A 25,033-nucleotide genomic window follows, 5' to 3' on the forward strand; every position below is an offset into this window, starting at 1 on the left:
AGTCCAACGGATCAAACATGCTATAATATTGATGCCTTAGAATTTAGTGGTAACCAGTTTTTAACTTTAATTTGATGGAAACAATATAAAAAGCTATTATGAAAAAACCCTACTTTGGCTAGGAAGCCAAAGCAGTTTCCATAGAAATAAAAAAATCAAGAGCTTGCCATTTTGATGAATGAAGTGATTTAACATATACTAGTGAGATAACAGACAGGAATGGATACCTATTATACTTTGGCATCAAAATAGTAAGACTGTACTTTTAAACAATGGCCATTTGACCAGATTTCTATTCTAGCATGTAACTGTTGTAATATGGTTGGCCAATAATGTTTTTATTGTTAAGGCTAAAACCATAACAACAGAAACTATAAAAATAAAAACATCATCTACAACAATAAAACTACCTATAAATTGACTCTGCATCATTGTGGTATAAATGATTTTTGTGGATGTAAAACTGCTTTGGCAAAGGTTCATAAGAATATTTAGATATGCAAAATAGAGATGCTATGTAGTACACTCTTCCTTTTTAATTCTAATATATATTCATGATATGAACATAAATTCTTTTATTATAATGGACATGTTCTAAATCTTAATGGTAGTTTTATTAAATTAGCCCTCTATAATAAAATTACAGCCCACAATGTTTTCATATAATATCAACCGGTTTTCATAAATTACAATGGACTAACAACTATAAAGGCTAAAATTCTAGTACAGAGGTTAGATAAGCAAATTCATGAAATAGGATATCACTCATACCTGCCTTTTGAAGCATAATTATGTGTTCCCTTAAGTGAAAATCCATAGCTGTCACCCAATGAAAACAGTGACTGAGGATAGGTCCCTCAGGGAGAAATTCAAAACTGCAAATCATGAACATTTGTGAAATTTAAGCCCATTATAAATTATTGGAAGAAACAAATGATTAGTGATAGGATCATAGTATTAGAGACTCCATGCCTGGGCATAAAAGACAGCAGCTAGTAGAATACAAAGCAGAAGGCATCGAAATTCATGTTTCTTTTTTTAATGAGGAAAGACTCAGGGACTTTAAGTGAGATACCCACAGTCACACAGGTAACAAGCATCAGAGACAAGATATGAAATAAGATTCTTGGATTTCAAAGCCAGTGTTTCTTCCATTAGATCAAGACACTTCTCTAGTCATCAGAAGGCAGTGAAGAATAGTATAAAGAATACTAGAAGAGACTAGAAATTTGAAGGCAAAAGTTTAAGACCTCAGTTTTCTTATTATGTTCAATTTCCTCCCAATCTTCCCTTGTGGGTTATTTTATTGGGGGGGAGAGGGGGAGTCATTTGTCTGTAAAATAAGAGGGTTGTATTAGATGAGTTCTAGATCTAAGCAGAGGGCTTTAGTTCAAACATACTCAATTTGCTCATATACTAAAAACTTGACCTTATAACTGATCATCCTCTTCTGTGATATTATATATATATACATATATATGTATATATATATATATACACACACACATATATATATATACACACACACACATATATACACACATACATACATTCAGAGAGAGAGAGGCGCAGCAAAATAAGCTTTTCTCTATCAAAACTTGATAATTGCAAGTAAACAACTGTGTCAAAAGAAATGGCTTAATAAAAATACTGATAAATTTAAAACCAATTAAAAATATCAACTCACTTTGAATTCTCCTAATCAAGAGGATCAACATTCTTTTTAACTGGCAGGTCATTAGAAAGAAATTTAATTCTGTTGATCTATTTACTTTGAGTATTTGTGTGTATGTGTGTATGCATGTACACATTTTCTGATACTGTTTTTCCTCTTATTGCTAACATATTCTTTATACCCAAACAATCTCCAACCTATATACTATGGGGAAAAAGAACTTATGAGAGAGAAATGAGAGACTTTTTTCTCTTGTTAAAACAAATGCTCTTAATATCCTGATTTCCACTCATCAAATTAAGAGATGGCAATGAAGTATTTTCTTCTTAAGAATGGTAGACAGTTGTTAAGCAATGAAAGAAGACTTGGCATTTTCTTACAAAATATTATTTAGGAATGACGGTGATCAGAACAATCCTGAAATTAGGGACCATTTCTAGAAATAATTTTTGACCTGAAAGTAAATTTTTGAAAACTCCCACAAGTTTCAGTTAGATAAAATTATATACCTGTTCAGAAAAGAGTAAAGAATAGGTATATTCCTGAAAATGGCTTTAGGATTCTCTCTGTCATTCTTCTGTCGAAGGATAATACATCTATTAGTTCTAGGAAGATATTAAGCCTCTACAACAAATGTAAAAAATAAACTTGAGGATACTCCCTGATAAGAAATGCAAAAGTGAGACATTCAAATATATTTATGACAATTCAAACACATTATCATATACTTATAGGCACTAATGAAAGCATAAGAACTCAAATGAAACCAGTGATTACAGTAGACAACAATAACTCAAGAAGAACTCTCAGTGATGACAGTTATCAACTATGATATTTTTGCATGTTTGTATTCATACGTTTTCCGCTTCCTTAGTCTGGTTTTCACATTGGCTTTTTTTTTTTTTTTAAATACAATGCCAAACCAAATGACTGAATTCTCAGTTTAATGGAAAAAACATATTAGTTAGTTATTTGGTATTGTGTGGATAAGATTATTTGCTTTGATTAAATTTTCTACTTTTTATATAGGTATTATATAGGTGTCTACATTGCATTTATCTGTGATTTTTAAACAGAACTGACTATATATCTTCATTGTTCATGTTGGGAAGAACATGTCATTTGGGTACAAGTAAAAGATTTTATCTTCACTTTTCAGTTTACCTGTAACTTTAGTATTTAGTATATTTCTTGTAAAACCTCATGGGTCCTGATTATTTGAGACTTCTATTAATTTATAATTATTCATCTAGATTATACTGAAGTCTCTCACAGTGTGCAACATTTTTAACATCTCAAAATGGCATTCTAAAATGCTCATCATTTGAATCTATGCTCTACATAATTTATTAAGACAATATACAAATCTTCAGAAAACCATTTGTAAATAGTATCTCTTCTCAGCCACAATATATGTATATACATATACATATATATATATAAAATCATCTTTTCATCTCACATTCAACATAGCTAAGTAAATTTTCCCTATGTATATCAAAATGGATAATTTTTAAAATTCTTTCTTCCCACAGGCTACAAAAAAGGAAATAAAACATATACATACTCAAAATGAACTCTGATATTATATCAGATAGAGAGATAAAATTCCTCCTTATATAATTTAAATAAGTAGCATATGCAAACATGGACAATTTAACTGCACACCACAGTAACTAGAAAAACCACAGTCATGGTCATTAAGAAATAAAAATCTAGAAACAAATGAACACTGTTTCATTGCTTACTTAAAAGATACCAAACCAAACATCAAAACAATGTGGATATAAAGTGACATCATGAGTTTTGAAAGTAAATTTTTGTAGGAGATGGGAAGAAAAAATAATCATAAATTTGTTACAAATTTAAGTCTGTAGTATTAGCATATTCTTCATATTGCCATCAAAAAACAGAGCAGAGATAAAATAAAACATCCAATCTGAAGAACCTAGTAGCTCCCATTGAAATGTATGTTCTTCTCCAAAGAAATGTGCCACATTTTAAAATAATTTCGCAGCAGCAGAGTGCTTATTTCCCCAGTAAGCAAAATAGCTTTGTTCTTCACAGGAACAAACAAGCACTGAATACAAAGGAATGACATTTTCTTGACTCCGTCTATCACTATATGCTTCCAATAACCAGATATTAGAAAATGTGAGCCCATTCAAAATGCATAAAAAGGTGAGAATGTACACTATACACATCTTCCCCACTGGGTTTTATGAGTGCCTTTTCATTAGCCATTTGGGAAGTCTCAAGGCACTTAAGGGGTTAAGACATAATGCATGCATTCATTTACATTATGTATGAGAAGTTACATGACTTGAACCAAACTAATTTTATGGACTGAGATTGCCATTGCAAAGCATTCTACGGATTCATATTTATACTTTTTATAAGATGCTGGCAAATATGCATTTTCCCAACAAAAGAAAATTACATTTTTCTTCTAATAAACAGTAGCTCTATTTGGGGGGAATATTAAATAAAATGTGCCACATCAATAGGCAGTGTATTGGCTAATATTCAGAATAGTGCTAATGTCTTAAAAAAAAAAAAAAAAGAACCAGTACACTATAAATATATGAAACACTGGAGAAGACTGTGGCTAATGTCTGATGTTTACTTATTTTTTGTTTCCAAGATGCAGGTGTGTAGCACAGATGGTAGGAATTCCAAGCCTTGTTTTTAGTAATTCAACCAGAATAGGACTGGATGAGCATTACCATGACATTTCATAAATTACTCTGAACCCATTTAAGTTCATTCATTATTTTTTGTTGTTGTTCGGAGCAAAGAATGAAATAGTCTTCAAACATAAGAGTTTGAGAGTTTGAGAGACTGACTTTTGTTTCAACATAAAGTGCAAGAGTGCTGAATTTTCTAAGTCTTTTGTCAATTCTTCATTGTTCTCTGATGCCATTGTCTGTTAAGTAGTAGTATGGTGGCACAGTGGACACAGCCAGTTCAGTTATAACGGACAAGATTGTTTCAACAAAGATCCCAGCTCTTTTGCTCTCTTATTTATGTCTTTAAAGGTTTAATAAATCCTTCTTCATAAACCTTCAAAATAGCTTCACAAACAAATCTGTATTGACTCTGAAAAAGAAGATGAAATTAGTTAGAAAAAAATGATAATATAAATAATATAGGCCAAGCTTCCTTATTAGAACATTAACTTAATTCCATTCAACTTTGATTATTATAAAATATTAAAATCAAATCAAATACCACAAAAGGAATCCATCTAAAACACTATTAAAGTCAATGATCCAAAAAATGAGAGAATACAAGTTTTATGGTTATCATTAAAAATTCAAAAGCTTTTTAATATTAAATAATTTTTACTGATCTATTATTAAATTAAACCTGATGCTGAGATTATGTGTATTTCAAATATGTTAAAACTTTCTGGGCCTTAATTTCCACACCTTTAAAATCAAATTAGAACAAATTCTTTCTAGCTATAAAATTCTATGATTCCTTTTTTTTTTATTTTTTGAATTTGCTTTAATATGCAATTTAATTGTAGTTACCCAATAGTGTAAATCGCAAGTTACTTTATAATAATGGAAATTTCATCATAATACACTTGTTAATTTCAATAGAACTATTACAATGGAAATTCTCAATTTTGCTTAGTTATTATATGGATTCTTATAGTTTCCCCTCATTTAGGTTAAATAATTGATATGGTCATTTAAAAACTGTCAGCGTGCATGGTAGATATAAGACTGGCTTTAGTGTCAAGAAGGCTCAAATTCAAATTCTGCTAGTAATATAGAAGAGATATATGACTATGGGGAAATCACAACATCTCAGAGCCTGACACTTTTTTTTAAGACCATAAATTACCGTTAGGTTGCTAATTTACATCAAAGAAGAGAATTTTTCTGACTGGGATAAAATCATACATTTGGAGCACTCCCACCCCCAACTTTCCAAAAGGCAAACCCAAAATACCTCAAAACAAAAATTTGCTGGGGAATTAAGGTTAAAGTAAGTGTACTGTATAAGAAGTTACTATTTGCATTCTTCATAAAAATACTGTACTCACAGGTGTTTGAATCATCATGGCTCTTTGATCTCTCATTGTCCTTACAATATCTAATGGATAAACTGGTTGATTGCACTCAATGAGACACATAGCTGTTTCCATTGTGATAAGAACCCCTGTTCGTCCAATCCCAGCACTAGGGGAAAAAAAAAGAAATGGGGTAAAAGACTTGGCTGAAAAATTTCTTGATGAATTCTGGTAAGATGTACTGCAAAAAAATTTAATTGAAACTTTATTGATCAATAAAGCCTATCTGTAAACACAGGCTGCAATGTAATTTTAATGCGAGAAATATGATTTTCAAAACAATAATTGTCTAAGAAGCTCAACAAAATTCTCTTGTTTATAGTTCCCCAGGTTGCCACTTTTCTATAAGAAATAATATTAATTAAAAATTTACTTTTAGCAACTTGATTAAAAATATAAATGTCTGTGAGCAAACTGATTTTAAAATAAAAGCTATAAAAACTGTAAAGTAAGAATATTACTAGTGTTTTTCCTTTCACAATTCCTTGTAGTTAAATACTTTGTATTTATTCTCTCTCTCTTTTTTTAAGCTGAGGCAATTAGGGTGAAGTGACTTACCCAGGGTCACACAGCTACAAAGCGTTAAGTGTCTGAGACCAGATTTGAATTCAGGTCCTCCTAACTTCAAGGCTGGTGCTCTATCTACTGCGTCACTTAGCTGCTCCCTGTATTTATTCTCATTATAGTTATCCTACAAGACTAATTTATGTCCTTATAGTCTCCTCTGTTAGAATGCAACTGCCTTTTCAGTAAGAATTTATTGTACTTAGATTTACAGTGCTCAGCACACAGTAGGAATTCAATACTTATTGAATGATACATATTAGGACTATGAGGCCACCTTTCCTTTCTACAAAGGTAAAATTAGGCATTCTTTTCACTATGCCAAGGCTTTTTTTTTTTTTTTTTTGAAGAGACCTAAATATGTCTGTAGGTAAAGACCAAGATCAACAATGCATTCCATCCAATCAATAAACATTTACTGAGTGTCTAACTATATGCAAGAAATCTTGGTAGGCTTGGAAAATACAAATCTAATCCAAAGGAGTTCTGTTTTTCTTGCCTAATCAATGGTACTAGAGGGATGGGAGTAGAAGGAAGGAAGATAATTCAGAACAGAAAATAAAACTGAATTTAAAAAACTAGCTGGCTCCTCTTTTATATGAGAAGCCTAACAATTTGAGTATACCTCTGATCATCTTATGAAAGATGAAAAAAATTTTTCTAAGTTTTTTCCCTTTTATTTTTTTTTAATTTATAAGTTTTAAATTACTGTATGATGGCTAAGCTATCAATCAGTTTAAAATGGATAAAACATAGCCAATTTTCTTCATTTCTATGAACCTGTTATCTATCTATGTACTTGTTTATGCAAAAAAGTAAGGAAATAGAGTACCTGCAATGAACAATGATAGGCTCTTCTTTGCCAGCTCTCTTATTTCGTACATGACAGACAAAATCAAGAAAGTCACTTGAATCATCAGGGACTCCATGGTCAGGCCAGGCTATGTATTGAATCTGGATTAGTTGACGACTTTCATTTTTCTAATTATAAAAAAAGAAATTGTAAGCTTATGATTTAGGAATGCAACTTAAACTCTTATATTTAAGAGTTCTTGTATCTTAATTTTGAAAGTAAAGCAAATCCCAAATTTAAAAATTAAATTAAATTAAAATTAAAAATGCAAAAATGCAGCAATGGAAGTTTTAAAAACAGACTTTCCTGTACATCATGAAAAATTAATGTCACAGATATAGTACTTATCACATTGTTTTTAATAACCTAATACTTATGCATATAAATTAACATCTGTCCCCATTTGAAAGGTTGGTTCTATTGACAGCATTGATGTTAATGACAATCAAGTATAATAATAATAAATAACCAATTTTTACATAGCACATACTATGTGCCAGACATTGTGCTAAAGTGCTTTACAAATTGATTGATTCTCAAAATTCTGGAGAGGAGAAATAAGGTACAATTATCATCCTCATTTCATAGCTAAGTAAACTGAGGCACCAGAGCTTAAACGAATTAAGATTACATAAATAAAATTGTACTTGATTTTGACTTTACATAAAAAAATTTCATTTTGGTTTCTTACACACAGAAAATCAAGGAAATATTACAAATGTAGAATAAACATATATGGCCCTTGGAGGAAAAGTAAACTTCACATACTAATTTTATGGTATTACATAAAAAGATGGAAATGTAGGTCCTTAGTTAAAGATATGGCAGATTCTGTATGTCTAGAAAGAGAGAAATACCCTCCCCCGCCCCCCGCAAAGATGATGTAAAAATAAGATTGTCTAAAAATCACTGAAAGAGGTGATTCCTGCACAGAATCGATTAAAAAAAAAAAAAAACATCCTGAGGGAAAAATGTTTATAATTATGTAATTTTTAAGTTTCTTATTCAAAACTGGGAATTTTAAACTAAGATTTTCTTATTACCCTGCAATCTGAAAAGTTCACAAAATACTCTAATATGATATGGGAACACTTCCCACGAGGCCAATTTCACAGTTTAGAAGATGGGTTTTAAATTCAGAAATTAGAGATGATTCTGTGTTGTGTAATAAGTGTAAATTGTTAAAAATCATTCATAATATATATCAAGAGAGCCTTGAAGATCCTTAATTTAGAAAAGCACAGCATTACTATCGGCCCAATCATGATCTAGAAAAAAGAAGACTGATGTACTCTTTTGCAGAGCAAAATATAGTTTCCTTACCTTCCCATTATTGGGTGTCTAGATCACCAAACACAAATAGAAAGTGTTAAATTCAAGTGGAAAGGAGTCACTTCAATAGGTACATATTGATTTAGAAAACTATATATTATTATTAACATTATTCTATTGTATATTTATTTATTTTATTAATTATTTCCCAATTAAAGTTTAACTTCTTTTCAGATGCATTCATTTTGGCACCTTTGGCTTACATCATCATTGCCCTACAGCAATGTTTCTTAAGCTGGGTTCTCTGAACCTGCTTTTAAAAATATTTTCATGACTGCATCTCAATGTAACTGGTTTCTTTTTATAATATTATGGATTTTTAAAAAAGCATTTAAAAACCGTAATTCTGAAAAGGAGTCCATAGGTTTCACCAGACTCTCAAAGGATCCTAAAGACAAAGATGTTTAAGAACCTTTGTGCCAGAAAATTAGCTCATAAATAAGAACTATTTAGAAATAAAAACTATTTCTAAAATTGGTATCATCTAAATACACAGAGAAAAGCCAGCAGTGGCAAGGAACACAGTTAAGTCTTTTTAATTTGTGCAACAACATCTACCCAGCTTTACAAATGAGATATTTTACCACATTACCAAGACCTGTTTTTAAGAGATCCAAAGCAATCAATAACATGGCTATGCAAATAGCACAATATTTTTTTTCTGCATTTAAATCTATAGCTACATAGAGAGTGAAATTTCTTTTAACACATTTGACACTGGATGCAATGTTATTCTCACCTCTAAGTTACATAGTGTCATATTTCTGAAGACATAGGCAGAATTTCCTTCTTCGGAATGGCAGGTAACCTGGAAAATCCCATACAATGAACTTTCTGTGAGTTCTGGCCAATACTGGTGACACTTAACCTAAGGTAAAAAAAATTTCCAAAGGAATTGTGTTTAGATTCATAAAGATTCTAATTGACCTAGAGCCTGGTTTACACATCTGCCTCTGACACGACCTGAGTGATTTTCAGCAAGCACTTCCCATTGTGCACCTAAGTTTTCTCATTTATAAAATGAGGGACTTGATTTGAGGGTCCCTTTCTAGCTCTATGCTAATAAATCAAGTATCCTCTTTCATAATAATTCCTATTATCACTAGAATTTGTATAAGCACTTAAAGGTTTGCAAAGTACTTACATGTATTATCTTATTAGATATGTCTTCTGAATCTCATTCTAATGTTCCTTCCCTTATAACTTGCTGCTTAGAACTAAAGCATCTATAGACTTTCTGGATGCAGTGAGAAAAGCATTTGTAAATTAGAAAAATAATATGTAAATATGTAGACAAATGACTGAAGATTGATTAGAGACAGTCTTTTTTAAGAGAACAGTCAAGTCAAAGAAAATCTTTAGAACACAAAAGCAAAGTTTTTACCAAGGATCCATTATGAACAAATTTTAAGGCACTATTATAGCCTTAAAAAAAAAAAAAAAAAGATTAACACATAATTGTAAAATATAAAACTTATTCACATTTTCCTATCTCAATGCCTTTGGCTTACATCATTTCCATGTTGAGGATGCTTTTTTTTCCCCTCTCCATAGTTTATCTAAACCTTATTTATTCTTCAAAACTCATTTCAAGCCAAACCTGCAGGCTTCATGAAGTTTTCTCCATTTTCAACTTCTACTACATTTATTTCAACTATCATACTCTTTCATTTAATTCTTTACATTTTAGTCTTTTCAATAAGATCAAAAGCTTTTAAAGGATCATAAAGTTATAGACTTAGAGCTGGAAAGGACTTGAGGTCATTAAATCAATATTCTCATTTTAAAGGTGAGAAAATCAAGATTCAAAACATTAAATAACCTGCCCAGAATTGCCACACCTGATGTCTGAAAAGGGACTTGAACCCAGATCTTCTTAACTTCAAGTCAAGCACGCTACAATTTTGTGCTTTTTTCATGAATTCAATTAAATAATAACAGCAATAGTTAAAGTCTGTATAGTATTTAAAGTTTGCACAGAACTTTATACATATTATTTTTTCCTTATAATAATTCTGTGATGTCGGTGTTACTTTTATCCCCATTTTACATTTGAGAAAACCAAGACTCAAAGTGGATTAAGTAAATGTTTAGAATTACACAACTAGTAAATGTCTGAGGCAAAATCTGAATTTAGCTGTCTTTCTGACAGTACTCTATTCACAGTGCCACCAAACTACCATGAGAAGCCTTCACATCCTTACTATCAGAACAATCACCACAACTAAAACTATTATGAGAATGCATTAGAATACAGATCCTTGGGGGCAGGACTGGGTTTTGCCTTTCTTTGGGTCCCCAATGCGTAGCATAGTACCTGGTACTTAAGGGCTTAATAACTGACTGCATATTCAGCATGGATGGGACCATCTTTCTGATGTGCTATTTCTCTCATGACTTTGTTAGTACTAACATATTAAGAGTTACTGACTCTGAATTCTTTAGTGAAATCTTAGGAAAACCTTAATCAAGACATTACAAGAACATAAAGCTATAGGTTAAAAAAAATAATTTGACTATTTTGGTTATAGAAAAATTCTCTACCTAGTAGCACACAGGATCCAAGTTCTGACTTACTCTGCCTCGTTCCACTTGTGTAGTCAACATTACAACCATGGAGGAACCTTGTTCCCATGTCATCTGCCAAAAATCTGAACAAGTGTTTGGTAATGGCCCCTGACAAGCAATATACTGATTTATAATGCTGGAAGAAGGGATTTCCATCTAAAAGGAAAAGAACACAAGCATCATAATTATACTAAATAATTATCATCCCCTTTGGTCAATTTAGCATATGAATCATAGAATAAATCTTTGCTGGATAATTTAGATTGAATTACAAAGTCAGTAGAATGAAAAAGGGCTTTAAGGATAATAAAAACATGACCAAGAAAATACATTTCTAGAACTATTTTTGTTTGACTATATGTCTCTGTTGTAAAACAAATTACAATGGAGAAGGCACATGTACTATAAGGAAATGATAAGTTTTATTATTTTAAGATTAGGAACAATGAAGATAATTAAAATATATAGTTTTTAATGTAAAATTTCTAGTTAATCAGCAGCAATCACTGTTTTATTATTGTGAGGTTTATGAAAATAATTTGAATCAATAATTTACTAATTATAATTTGCTAAAGAGTGACTTAATGACCCATTTGGATCAATAGCACAACAAATTTTTATTACCCATATCTAATTTATCAGGAGAGGAGTGTTTTTGGAAATGATGAGCATCAAAACATCTACCTGTGTAAACATCTACCTGTGTCTCTTTAGAGAAATGAGGAAGCCAGTCATTTGTTTGTTCATTTATTTCAACAACATTTATTAAGCAATGTCAGGTACAGGAAATATGAAGACAAAAGTGAAATAGTCACTGGTGTCAATGAGTTGACACTATTGGAGTGCAGGAGAGAAATAATATGAAGACAAAGAAATGCAAAGTGATTTTGCAGGGAAGGAAGGAAGGGTGCTAGAGTCTGGGAGAAAATGGTATGTCTAGTTTAAGACATGATATCTGTTACTGAGTCTTACAGGAGGTTAGGAATTACAAAAGGGCAAGGTCAGGAAGAAATATATATCAGGTATGAAGGACAACCTAAGATGTGCAGATGGAAGATAGAATGTTGTGTATAGGGAAAGAAAATGGGCTGTCTGGGCTGGAATGTCAAATTCACAAAGAAGAGTCATACGTAATGAGTCAGGACAGATAGGCTGTAACACATTTTAAAATGCCACACAAAGAAGTTTTAACTATACCCTACAGAGAAGTGGGAACTGAAATTTCTGAAGCTGTGAAGTGACAAGTTCAAAGCTGTTTTGGGAAGCAAATATCAATTTGGTAGCTGCATAGTGGATGAGCAGAGAGAGAGACAGACTAGAGGGGAGGGACACAGTTAAGAAGGCTCCTATAATAGCCCTGATAGGACGTGATTAAGTTTTCATTTGTGTTCTAGGCATCACTCCTGACTCATTAGACTTTCTCCACCACGTCACAGGAGCTTTCCTGATACCAGTGGTAGTAGCATTCTTACTGTAGAACCTTCCGCCCTTGCACCTACTTTCTTCTAACTGGTAAGTTCCTCTAGGACTCTCCTGGTTGAGGAAGGGCCCAGGCCAACTATTCATTTCTTTCCTAGCTGTTTCTCTCTTGCTTTCTCTATCATGCCCCTAACGTGAGTGCTTTGTTCTTTCCCGCTCTTTCCAACTTGGTTTTATAAATTGTTTACCTTTAGAAAGTAAGTTCTTCAAGGGCAAGGGCTACATTTTCCATTTGTATTTGGATCCCTAGTACTCAGAAGTGTTAAGACACACAGTAACTGCTTAATAAATGTTTCTTTTTAAAAATTATTATATTTTTGGGGGGTAAGACAATTGGGGTTAAGTGACTTGCCCAGGGTCACACAGCCAGGAAGTGTTATGTGTCTGAGGCCAGATTTGAACTCAGATCCTCCTGACTTCAGGACCTTCTTTATCCATTGCATCAAGGTGCCCCATAATAAATGCTTTTTGATTTGAAATAAGGTGTGGTCACATGGAAGAGAAGAAGACTGATGTGAGAGATGTGAAGGTAGATTTGATTTAGCAACAAATACAGATGAAGTTTGTGGGAGGAAGCATAATGTAAAGGTTTTGCACCTTAGTGATTAGAGTGGTATCTTTCATAGAAATGAGGAAGTTTGGAAGACCTGTTTTATATATAGATTCAATGTGTCTAAAAGACAAAGGCAGTTGCTCCAGGACAGTTATTTATTGTTCTAGTTATATGTAAAACTTATGGCTTTAGAACAGTTTAATAGAAAGCCAACTGCTTACTTTTTTGAGATTAGCAATCATTTATGACTAGAATATAATAAATAATTTTATTATATGCTAAATATAGATGGTGTAAATTATTGGGAAAATATGCTGTAAGATTCAAGAACTCTTGTCACCTGTTTTTTATTTACATATTCATAAGATAGGTTTAGAGTCATGTAAAAATACTATTTTAAGCCTCCATTACGTACAATGAAATAAAGAATATTTAAAGATCTGTGATTGAAAAAAAAACATGCTAAGTGATAGCTCTAACAAAAAGATTTTGGGATAAGAAACTTTAAAATGCCCTACCATTCTAAATATCACTATATATAGAAAATTAAACTTACATTTATGTAATTTGCATTGATATAGTCATCATTATCCTTTAAAATAACCCGTGTAGCATCATCTAAAAAAAAAGTATTAAAACAATATTATTTGGTATTTATAAATCAGAAAGATCAAAATATTAAAAATTAATTTTAAAATATACTTACAAGGCGAAATATCTCTGTATCTATTTTTGGAAATATTTTGAGGTAATTTGGCACAAGACATTGTCATTCCAGGCTTTTTCCTATAGAGTTGCTATAAGGGAATAAGTCACAAGTTTTAGTTATAGTATAAGATCCACATTAGCACACAGACAACACCAATAAATGTACATAGAAAACTTCAAGACCATCACTATAACAAGAAGCAATGAACTCAATTCTTTTTAACATAGTCCATGTGAAAATCTGATACTCTTCTTTGTAACTTGCTAAAAACACTACAAATAAAATGGAAGAATTTCAACAATGTTCTTTGTCATAAAACTGTTGCACTATATTTGGGTTTGGGTTTGCCATTAGCACATTTACTAATTTGGTATTTCCATTTTCCTAACCCTTATTTGCCAACTTTACATTTTGTAAAAGTACTTGGATAAATAATCTAAGGTTATAGGGTTATAAGAGTTATAGGGACAAAAGTGCTTTGTAAATGACAAAGTATTACATAAATGTAAGTGATTATTGTTACTACATAAAAAAAGAAAAAACTTTAACCTGGAAGTGAAAGTGAATATTAAGAAAAATCCTAAAAATGCAAACAAAACCAAATTTATCTATCAAATTGGCAAACATGATAAAATGTGCAAAAATTAAATACTGATGGGGCTGTGGGAGAAATAAGTTAATATTTACTCTGTAGGAAATCTGTGAAATGGCCCAACTTCTTTGGAAAAGAATAAGAAATTTGACAAATTAAAAGAGTTGACTTTTCAAATCTCATTAGAGAGTAAGAAAATAATATTCACAGTTGCACTAATTGTAACAGTAACAAAATGAGAAACAAATTATCTACCCAATTATCAGAGATAGGCCAAATAAATTACAGTATATGAATGTAATGGAATATAATTATACCATCAAGAGTAGGAAAAAATTAGAATATGGGAAGACATTTACAATAATAATTATACTAACTGCCAATTACACAGAATTTTAAAATTTCCAAAGATTTTTAAATATGTTATAATTTGAGTCTCATAGTAGCTCAGTGAGATTGAGATAGATTCTAGAGGGATTATATGATTTTATAGATAAGGGATGTAAGACTCAGAAAGGAATTAATTTGTTCATGGTCACAAAAGTATCAGAGATGGGGCTTGAACCTAGGTTTTTCCAAATCCAGAAGTATATCTTTGTCATGCTGCTTCTCTAGTGATGAAAAATGAAGCAGATTCAAAAGAAAAATATGTACCAACTACAGCGACATAAATGAAAATAACATTAAATAATAACAAAAGTTCACAGGTAAATACCATGGATGATGCTGGTACTGCCTTATTAATATGGAGTCTTAAGAAAATAATGAAAAAAGGTATAATAATTAGTTAAAATAGAAATCCCTTAAATTTAACTTATTTTAATTTCTGAATATATATTTTTTATTAGGGTTGAGTTCTAAGCTACAAGGATAAAGAATTTTCCCTTTAAGTAGTTATATGTTACTGTTTATTTCTCATTTCAAACTCTTCAACAAGCAATCTCCACTAGTTACTGCCAGCTGAAGAAACAGGATTTAATTTGCAAACATGAGGTCTATTCTTATTTCTCATTAAGATAAGTTTAGCATTAAAATAGTTCATTTAAAACTCTTCCTGGTTTGCCTTCTTTATTTTTGAAAGGGATAAACACATAAAGAGTTTTAGTTGGAGCTAAGTGGAAGATTTTTAGTTATATTTTAGTTATATTTTCACTTGGGAAAAGCGATCTTTAAAAAAAAAAATCAATTAAAACTTAAAATGTAATTCCAGAGGACTCAGTCCCCCAATGGGAAGAGAATCTAACAAAAAAGTCACAAATAACAAAAAACAAAAAAAAGTCAAAAAACGGGTTTCTTTGCTAGCATTTCACAAAGCAAGTCACTGTTGCTTTGCCCATACCTCAATTAGGTTCACAGTCCTGAGTGACAGGCACCAGTATACTAGAGCTTGTAGCCATAGTGGAATGGGGACCTTTCTCACAGTTCCAGAATGGAAAAGAGTACTTGTGGTCACTCACAGACCAGGAGAGCAGTAAAGATAGCTCTCCTTAGAGCATACCATCTTGGAAGAACTGAAAACTTACAGGTCCTTAGAAGGATCTCTGAAAACAGTTGCATAAAAACCCTAAAAGTAGAGCCCTACTTTAACAAAGAGTTAAAAATCAAGTAATACACTGAGAAAATAAGCAAACAAGAAAAAAGATTCTTATCACAGAAAGTTACTATGGTGACAAGGAAGACTAAAATACATTTTCAGAAGAAGATGATAAAGTCAAAGCTCCTACATCTAAAGTCTCCAAGAAAATATGAAACAAGTCTTGGGTCATGAAACAGCTCAAAAGGGATTTTAAAAATCAAGTAAGCAAAACAGAAGAAAATTGGGAAGAGAAATAAGAATGACACACACAAAAAACATAAAAAACAAGTTAATAGGCTGTAAAGGAGACAACAAAAAAATACTGAAGAAAATAACACCTTGAAAAACAGATTAGGCCAAATGATAAAGGAAGGGGAAAAAAAGTACAAAAAACCAAGAAGAATGCCTTAAAAAAGGAAGAACTGGACAAATAAAAAAAAATGCACTGAAGAAAACAACTCTTTAAAAGTAGAATTGGTTAAATGAGAAAGAAGGGACAAAAGCTCACTGAAGAAAATAAGTTTCTTAAAAATTAGAATTGAGCAAATGGAAGATGATAATTTTATGAGAAATCAAGAAACAATAAAACCAAACCAAAATAATGAAAAATAGAAGACAATATGAAATATCTCATTGGAAAAACAACTGACCAGGAAAATAGGTCCAGGAAAAATAATATTGGACTTCCTGAAAGCCATGACTGAAAAAAAAGAATTTAGATATCATCTTTCAAGAAATTGTCAAGGAAAATTGCCCTGGTATCCTAGAACCAGGGAATAAAATAGAAATTTAAAGAATCCATCAATCACCTCCTAAAAAAGATCCCAAAATGAAAACTCTCAGGAATATAATAGACAAATTCCAGAGGTCCCAAGTCAAGAAGGAAACATACCAAGCAGCTAGAGATAAACAATTCAAGTTCTGTGGAACCACAATCAGCGTAACACAAGATTTGGCAGCTTCTACATTAAAGGATCAGAGTCCCTGGAATATGATATTCCACATGGCAAATGAGCTAGAATTACAACCAAGAATCACATATCCAGCAAAACTGAGTATAATATTTCAAAACTTAATATAATGAATATAAATGGATATTCAATGAAATAAAGGAATATTCAATGAAATAAAGGACTTTCAAAGCCTTCTTGATGAAAAGACTAGAGATAAATAGAAAATTTGACTTTCAAACACGAGCTTCTTAGAGAAACAAAAAAAAGCTGAATAGGAAAGGGAAATCATAAGGGACTTAATGAGGTTAGACTGCAAACAGTCTTTTATGGGAAAATGACCCTTATAACTCAAAAGAGTTTTCTTTTTATTAGAAGAGTTAGAGGAAGTATTATGTAGACAGAGGACACAGTAAAGTTAAGGAGTGAGAGAGAAATACACTAGGAGAAAGGGAGGGAGGAAATAGAATGGGGTAAACTATGACAAATCACAAGAAAAAGTTAGTACAGTGAAGAAGAGGAGGGGAAATAAAGGAGAGTGAGTGAATCTTATTCTCATAGAAGGGATTATTACCTCAAAGAGGAAATAAGATACATATTCAATTGGGTATAAAACTCTATCTTACCATACTGGGTAATATCTACCCTACAGCAAAGTAGATGAGAAAGGGAATAAGAGAGGGGAGGGCATATTGGGGAAGAAGGCAATCATAAACAAGGTCTTTTTAAGGAAGGACAAAGTGAAAAGGAAGTGAAATAAATAGGGGAGCAAGTAGGAAGACGATGGTAGAAATAGTTAGCAAGAGTAATTGTGAAAAAAAATGTGAAGCAAGTTTTTCTGATAAAGGTCTCCTTTCTCAAACAAAAAGAAAACTAAGTTAAATTTATAAAAATAAGAGTCATTTCCCAATTGACAAATGAACAAAAGATATAGTTTTCAGATGAAGTAATCATAGCTACCTATAACCACATGAAAAATGCTCTAACTTATTATTGATTGGAGAATGCAAAATAAAAGTTTTGAAGTACTACCACATACCAATTAGAATGTCTAATAAGACAGTAAAGCAATACCACTACTATCACTGTATCCCAAAAAGAGACAAAAAATAAAAAGGAAAAGGACCTGTATATACAAAAAATATTTATAGTAGCTCTTTTCTGGGGACAAAGAATTGGAAACTGAGGGGATGTTTATCAGTTGGAAAATGGATTTCCCTGAGCGAAATGTACTGTGAACAAAATAACAGTAATATTGCAAGATGATTAGCTGTGAATGATATAGCTATTTTTGGCAATACAATGATGCAAGGCAACTCTGAAAGACTTATGATGAGAAATGACATCCATAGCCACAGAAAGAATTTGATGATGTCTAAATTACTGATTGAAGCATATGTTTTTAATCCTTTTTTATTTTTCTTGAGGTTTTTTTTTTTGGGGGGGTTTTATGATTTCCTTCACAACATGAATATTCTGCAAACATTTTGCCTGATTGCACATGTATAACTTATATCAATTTGATCACATTCTCAATGGGGGAGAGAGGAAAGGGAAGAGAATCTGGAATTCAAAGTTTTAAAAATCAATGTTAAAAACTGTTTTTTACATATAACTGGGGGAAAGTGAAATACTAAATTTAAAATAAGGGAAGCAGTCAACCCCCCTAACCCCTTAAACATAAAATAGAAAAAAAAAAACAGAGAAAGAAAACTTTGTCATATGCATAACAGAACATAAAAGAAGATTCAAAATATGTAACAATAAGTTTCCATTTTACAAAAACATATGTAATATTATAGTACATTATATTCAGAACTGTCCATTTTTTTTTTTTTGCTTCATTGTAGGTTCTTTTATTTTTCTACTGTGTATTTTTTATTCTTTTCTGCCTTTTTCCTCCCTCCCACCTTACCCAAACATGCTACAGTTAAATACAACTGTTTATTTATGTCAGCACACATACATATACACATACACATATACTTATAATGATACAAATATATACATTTATATATATCTATATAAAACTATACTATGCTTATTTGTCTTCTTTTTCTGAAGGTGGAAAACATCATGCTTCTTAAGTGTAAGTCTTTTCATATTTTTCTAAATTTATCAACTCATCATTCCCTAAACCACAACGATATTCCAATTCATTCATTGTTTTTCAATATTGAGACAGTGGTTCCTTAAAGATTTTAGAGGCATATTAATAGTTTATGGATTTTAAAGTTACTTATTCAAAAAACATGGAATCAAGACTGGAAAACTACTTAAGATTTTATGAAATGAAAGGAAAAATATTTTCCATAAACTCAAGTACCTAAAAACACTCACATCAAACTGTGTAAGGATTGTTCCACTGTCAAGACCCTCGGCGAGCTGGATCATTGATTCCCTCAAAGCATTATCATTCTGATGAACACCATCTAATGGGGATTTTTCAGGGATATATTGGAAATCTGGTTCATTCTCAAATTTTTCTTCTACTACATCATATACAGCTGAAAAGGAACATGGAAAATTATTAGTGTCTTTCACTTGCTGGACATGTTCCTAGGACAAACAAATTAAAGAAAAATTAATTTAAGAATATATAAAATTTGGCATCCATTACAAATACAGGAGGAATACCCCTATTATGCCAAGTAAAATTCCTACCTTCGGCATAAAATCATTACCAAATTAAAGCCTTCTCTAATATAATATATCTCAAAGGAGTAAAGATTCAGCATTTCTTTAGCTTCAGACCAACAGCCTGATTAGTAATCAGCACATTACACTAAACAGAAGAACTTCTGATGGGAGGGTAGTCTTTGAGCATGAATGGCTGAGTGAGGCTACTCTCTGAAAAGGTCTCAAGACTCCTCACCCACAGACTATTGTGCTCAAAGGACACATCAAAGACAAAATCAATTTTTTCTGAAGAAGCTGCCATATTCGCAAATGAGTAGTTATTAGTATAGGAATTTTGGCAGACTCTGAGAATTTGAAGAAAGTAAGATTAGAACTAGACTGACAAAACAGAAGGAAATAGATAAAATCTGCATCTGTGATTTCACTGATACAGAGAATTCCCTATAGGAAATTCTGGCAATGCAGGTAGAACCTTCTCTGAAATCCATAATCTTAAGAGAATTGCCTAGAATATTGAGGAATTAAGTGAGTACCCAATCATTAAGTCAATGTATGTAGAAGATGCAATTTAAATCTGTTGCTTCCTGGTCCTGAAACCACTACTGTATCTATTATGTTATGATGACTTTATACCAATTAACCAAATGCAACATTTAGTTACAGAACAGAATTTTCCTACTAGGACCAAAACTAGTTACTAAGACTATATAAAACTAGCGCCATAGAGAAGAGGATGCAAAGCACAGAACATAGGGACAAGGGAAAGAAGCAGAATTAACATTGCAGTGTATCAGGTCAGAGAAGTATCCAGTCTGACAGCTAGAAAATCTTTCTGTATAAAACCTGAAAATGCTATAAATTACCCAAGTTCTGCTAAATGGGGGTCTAAAGCCCTAATGTTATATTGGTTCTTACTTTTCTCAGATTTAAATGAAGCCTATTAAGGACAAAAAATAACAACCAATTTGTGTTCAATATGCCCCAGATTTTTTTTTTTTAAAGTTATCTTTGGTTTTATATCAGCTCTTTTGTCTTCTCTTGCATATTTAGTCACCTCCATATACAAAGGCAGAATAGCAGACTAGGACACTTGAACTGCTGGATTTATTTTACTTTAGTGAACTGCCATCAGGGATCTGATCTAGTTCCAGATCTTTGTTCTTTAGTTCCCTGTCTTATAATATCAAATGATTAAAGATAATACTGACCAAATACTTTGTAATAGTATCTTCAGAAGCATCAGCAATATGAATAAGGGTGTATGGTTGACAGTAAGCATAGTATAATGAGAAGAATATTGAATTTGAAGTCAAAGGATTTGTGTTCAAAACTTAGATGTCCTACTTTAACCTGTATAATCATGACAAATCACTTAAGCTCTTTTTAAACCAAATAAAAAGATTGGATTAGATATTGTTAAGGTGCATTCTGGTTTCAAATTATGAGAAATACTCAAGTTTCCACAAGATGTTGCAAGTTTCAAGGTAATGTAGAATAACAAGCATGCTGACTAATCTGCTTTCAGAAGAAAGAATCAGCCTAATAGCAGTCTTGATAAAGGGGACTAGGCTAGAAACTGGTTTAATCCTGGACAGGGTCAATGACTGGGAGAAGACAATCTGGCAAAGTCTGGTTACTACTGAGGTTTATTGTCTACATTAAGGAAACACTAAGTTTTCATTAGAGATTAGTGAAAATAAAAATGTAATTTCTTTTCACATCCAAGCTCATAGCCCCTTTGAAATCTATATAATGATCTGTTACGAATCTTTGTAATAAAATTTTTTATTTCATTACAATCTTCCCCCCTCCATTCTACTGTGTATACAAAGTGCTCAATTTAGTTATTTGTTAAATTCATAATAATTTTTTAAGAAGTCATTGTAAAACATACAAAAGGTTAAAGAGAAGAAAACTGGGAATGGTTTGACATGCCTACTAGATTTTATAGGAACTTATTTAAAGATTCAGATAAAGTATAGAATCCCATAGACTAAAAAACACTATAAGGAGAAGTAGGCCTAGGAATAATGGAAAACTGAAAGAATAAAAATTTAAAAACAAGCTTTACTGATGCCTTTCATTTTTATATTAATCACCTCTGGACAGATTTTTGGGGAAAAAACTCCCTTTTAACAAAGAAAAGCAATTCAGGAATTAAGTCTATGTAAATAAAAGAATGAATTTTCACTGAATTTTTTTCTTGCTTTATTATAAACTTAAAAAAAAAGAAATTTTTATGAGATGAATCACCATGTTGTAAGACTTTAAACTTAGTTCCTATATTAATTGGGATCACAAATATCAGGAGCATAACAAGGTATATTATATACTAAGCTGATTTTACAAATACAGTTAGTGTAGGGCAAAGAAAGGCTGCAAAAAGGTTTTAATTTTTAAATTTGCTTTTTGTTTGCTCAAATTTCTGTTTAACTTTTCTTTTTTGGTCTTGTTTTGTTTTGTTTTTGCTGAGGTAACTGGGGTTAAGAGACTTACCCATGATCACACAGCTAGGAAGCGTTAACTGTCTGAGACCACATTTGAACTCAGGTCCTTCTGACTTCATCTAGGTACCCTAAATTTCTGTTTTAAAGTTTCTTACCAATTTAATTTAATGTGGACCTTCAGAAATGACATGTATTAAGCTTGGTCCATGAAGCAATCTGAGAAAATTCACTTCCTTTCTTTCTTTGGATAGAAGAGAAATAAAGGTCTGAAATGTGGCACATATTGTCAGATATAGCTGAGAAAATGACTGAGTTTGCTAAAATGATTGCTTCCTTCCTTGGATAAATCCCTGAGTAGAAGAAGTAGAAAGATATATTTGAAGATGAAGGTGATAAAAAAAAAAGTTATCAACAAAACTGAGATTTAAAGGAAAGAAATGGTAGATTTTGGTCCTAACTCATTCAAATGGATAAAAGGATCATTTCAAATTATAAATTGTGACTGGGGAAGGGCAGTAAGAGATTACAGGCATTATACTGAGCTCTTGGTTACCTCCTGACCAGACATAGGAACCACTGGTCAGATGACTCTTTGGAAAAGACGAAGAGCAAAAAGGGAATAAGGTGATAAGAGAATCTTTCATTTTAAATTTTTACATACCATTATGTTGCTGAAATAGAAGAGAAGCAAGAGTGATAATGGTCCTTTGGGAGAAAGGGAAATCTGGATGGGGGACTTCAATGGTTAAAGGAATGCTTGGAAATTTTCTTCAATGATGAAAAAAGGTAATTCATTTGCAAAAGATAGCTTTAGAGAATTATAGCTTCTGAGAGCTGTCTGGGAACTAAGTGTCTTCATGATTACAAAATAAGTTTATGTCAGAGGCAGGATTTGAACTAGGGTTTTTCTTGACTCTAAGGCCATTTTTTGATTCATTGTGCCATATTAAATAACTTGACCCTTTCTGAAACTTTTTATGATACTGATTACCTTGAAAGAATAAGGGACAATTAGAAATCCTATATGACATTAAAAAAAAAAATCCCTATAAAAAGAAAATCTTGTTAAAAGGATTTTCCAGAATATGGATCGAGGTTCAAGAACACTATATAGGTAGAGCTAAAAGGAAGATGAAATTCCTAGATTATACATAGAAAAAAAAAAAAAGAAAAAGGAAAAAGATCACTCACCATTGGGTCGAACTAGGAGTACAAGTTCCCCTGAGTGTCTCTCACAGCTAGCTTTTATAAACATGACAACTTGATCATGAGTATGTTCTGTGATGTCTCTGCCATTAATCAGCACAACTTGATCCCCTTCATTCAATCGAGGGACACAGAGGTCAGCCTAAAATATGATGGAAATAGTTTTCAAATTCTTAATTCTTCCTTAGATCAAAGAATTACTTTTTTTTTTTTTTTTGGATGATAACATATCAGAAGAACATTAGATGCAGCGATCCAAATTCTAACTACAAATTAATTTACATGCATCTTATATTGAGATGAAAACTACAGCTTAATTTCCCCTTGACTGCCAGAGTTCATTCTCTAGTCATGACAGGGATTCTGTGCTACTTGTCTAGATTATATAGAAAATTGCTGACCAGAAACTGTTTACATGTAATAATCATCTGATACAGGTCTATATCTCTCTCTCTCTTTTTTTTAAATTTTAGGTGATTTTGTCTCTATTCAGGAAAAAGCTAAAGGATACATACTTTCCATATAATTTGAAAAGTGGTACTACTTCAGGGGTATATATGATGATTTCTCACAGTGCCTTAAATAGACTACAAAGAACTTCTTTAAGCCTGTTCTTCCTGGCCAATAGATTAGAGGATTAGACTCATGATAGTATAAAAAAAATTAATTAGGTACCTCAAGTAAAGATTTTTTTTTTGTCAATGGAGATAACACTTTTCATGCTTAATATGCCCTTTTCCAGATATGCTACTTTCTTTCAATGACAGAATGCTATCATTAAAAATTAAACTCACAAAGATCTAAACATTTTATTAAAACATATAAAACACTAAACTGAAAACTCTTAGGATATCACTTTGAAAACTTTTTTTATACATTTTTTTTATAGTATTCAAGCTTTCTTATACTATTGTTTACCTAACAAAATGTACATTTTTTTTTTTCTGAAGCAATTGGGATTAAGTGACTTGCTCAGGGTCATACAGCTAGGAAGTATTAAGTGTCTGAGGCCAAATTTGAACTCAGGTCCTCTTGAGCTGGCACTCTATCCACTGCGCCATCTAGCTGCCCCCAAGAGAACATTCTTGATATATTATTTTTAAAGAATTATAAAAGCTTTCCTGCTTTGTCAAATGAAGTGATTTGCTTTTATTTGTATCTAAAAGGAGCTCAGTGCCTTTTTGAAGAATCATGTGGTTAAGGAAAAATGGAACACAAGGCTTTCTTCCCTTTTGAGGACATTTAGACCCCTTCTGTACTTGGCGGCCTTTTGTTGTTGTTTTTTATTCTAGGTGAAGGGAATGGAGTCTCAGACCTCAGAAGTTGCAAAAGGTTGGAAGAGAGTCATAGGAATCCATGAGTTGAAAGCCAGGTTAGGTTATGCAACAGGCACAGTGCTCACCCATAAAGTTCAAAAAGAATCTTTGAGAGCCAACTTAAGAACCCCAAACCTGTAGAAGGAATCATCCAGCACTATATTTTGGACTGGAACTTGGTAGGACTTTTGCTATGCAGGAAATAAGCTAAGTCCTTAGTCTTCTATCTGGGTAATGGGGGAAATGTTTTTATGTCTATTCTAACTTTATTTTTGAAATACATATATATATATGTATATATATACATATATATATATATATTTTTTGGGGGGGTAAAAGTTTCCCCTCCCTGCCACCAAAAAAGGTATTGTGTTTTAAAAACAAAGACTGAGTATATCATTCTCAGTAGTCCTTCAACAGTAAGATATTGACCTGAACTAGCACTCAATCATGATGACAATATTTATAACAAAATTGAAAAGACAATAT

General features: G+C 31.8%; 1 protein-coding gene across 2 annotated transcripts in view; it reads right to left on the reverse strand.

Moving 5' to 3' along the window:
* Positions 1 to 2,340: 2,340 nt before the first annotated feature.
* PTPN4 (protein tyrosine phosphatase non-receptor type 4) overlaps positions 2,341 to 25,033 on the reverse strand; it is a 196,370-nt gene continuing 173,677 nt past the window's right edge. For both annotated transcript variants that reach the window (XM_051985730.1, XM_051985729.1), the window contains exons 19-27: positions 23,214 to 23,370; positions 19,276 to 19,442; positions 13,815 to 13,905; positions 13,665 to 13,726; positions 11,086 to 11,232; positions 9,248 to 9,376; positions 7,156 to 7,304; positions 5,733 to 5,868; positions 2,341 to 4,774 (exon numbers count right to left, since the gene is read on the reverse strand). In XM_051985730.1, coding sequence (XP_051841690.1) covers positions 4,700 to 4,774; positions 5,733 to 5,868; positions 7,156 to 7,304; positions 9,248 to 9,376; positions 11,086 to 11,232; positions 13,665 to 13,726; positions 13,815 to 13,905; positions 19,276 to 19,442; positions 23,214 to 23,370 — 1,113 coding nt within the window. In that variant the 3' untranslated portion in view covers positions 2,341 to 4,699. The remainder of the gene's footprint in view (positions 4,775 to 5,732; positions 5,869 to 7,155; positions 7,305 to 9,247; positions 9,377 to 11,085; positions 11,233 to 13,664; positions 13,727 to 13,814; positions 13,906 to 19,275; positions 19,443 to 23,213; positions 23,371 to 25,033) is intronic.

Source organism: Antechinus flavipes, chromosome 3 (assembly GCF_016432865.1).
Source record: "Antechinus flavipes isolate AdamAnt ecotype Samford, QLD, Australia chromosome 3, AdamAnt_v2, whole genome shotgun sequence".
In the NCBI taxonomy this organism is placed as follows: Eukaryota; Metazoa; Chordata; class Mammalia; order Dasyuromorphia; family Dasyuridae; genus Antechinus; species Antechinus flavipes.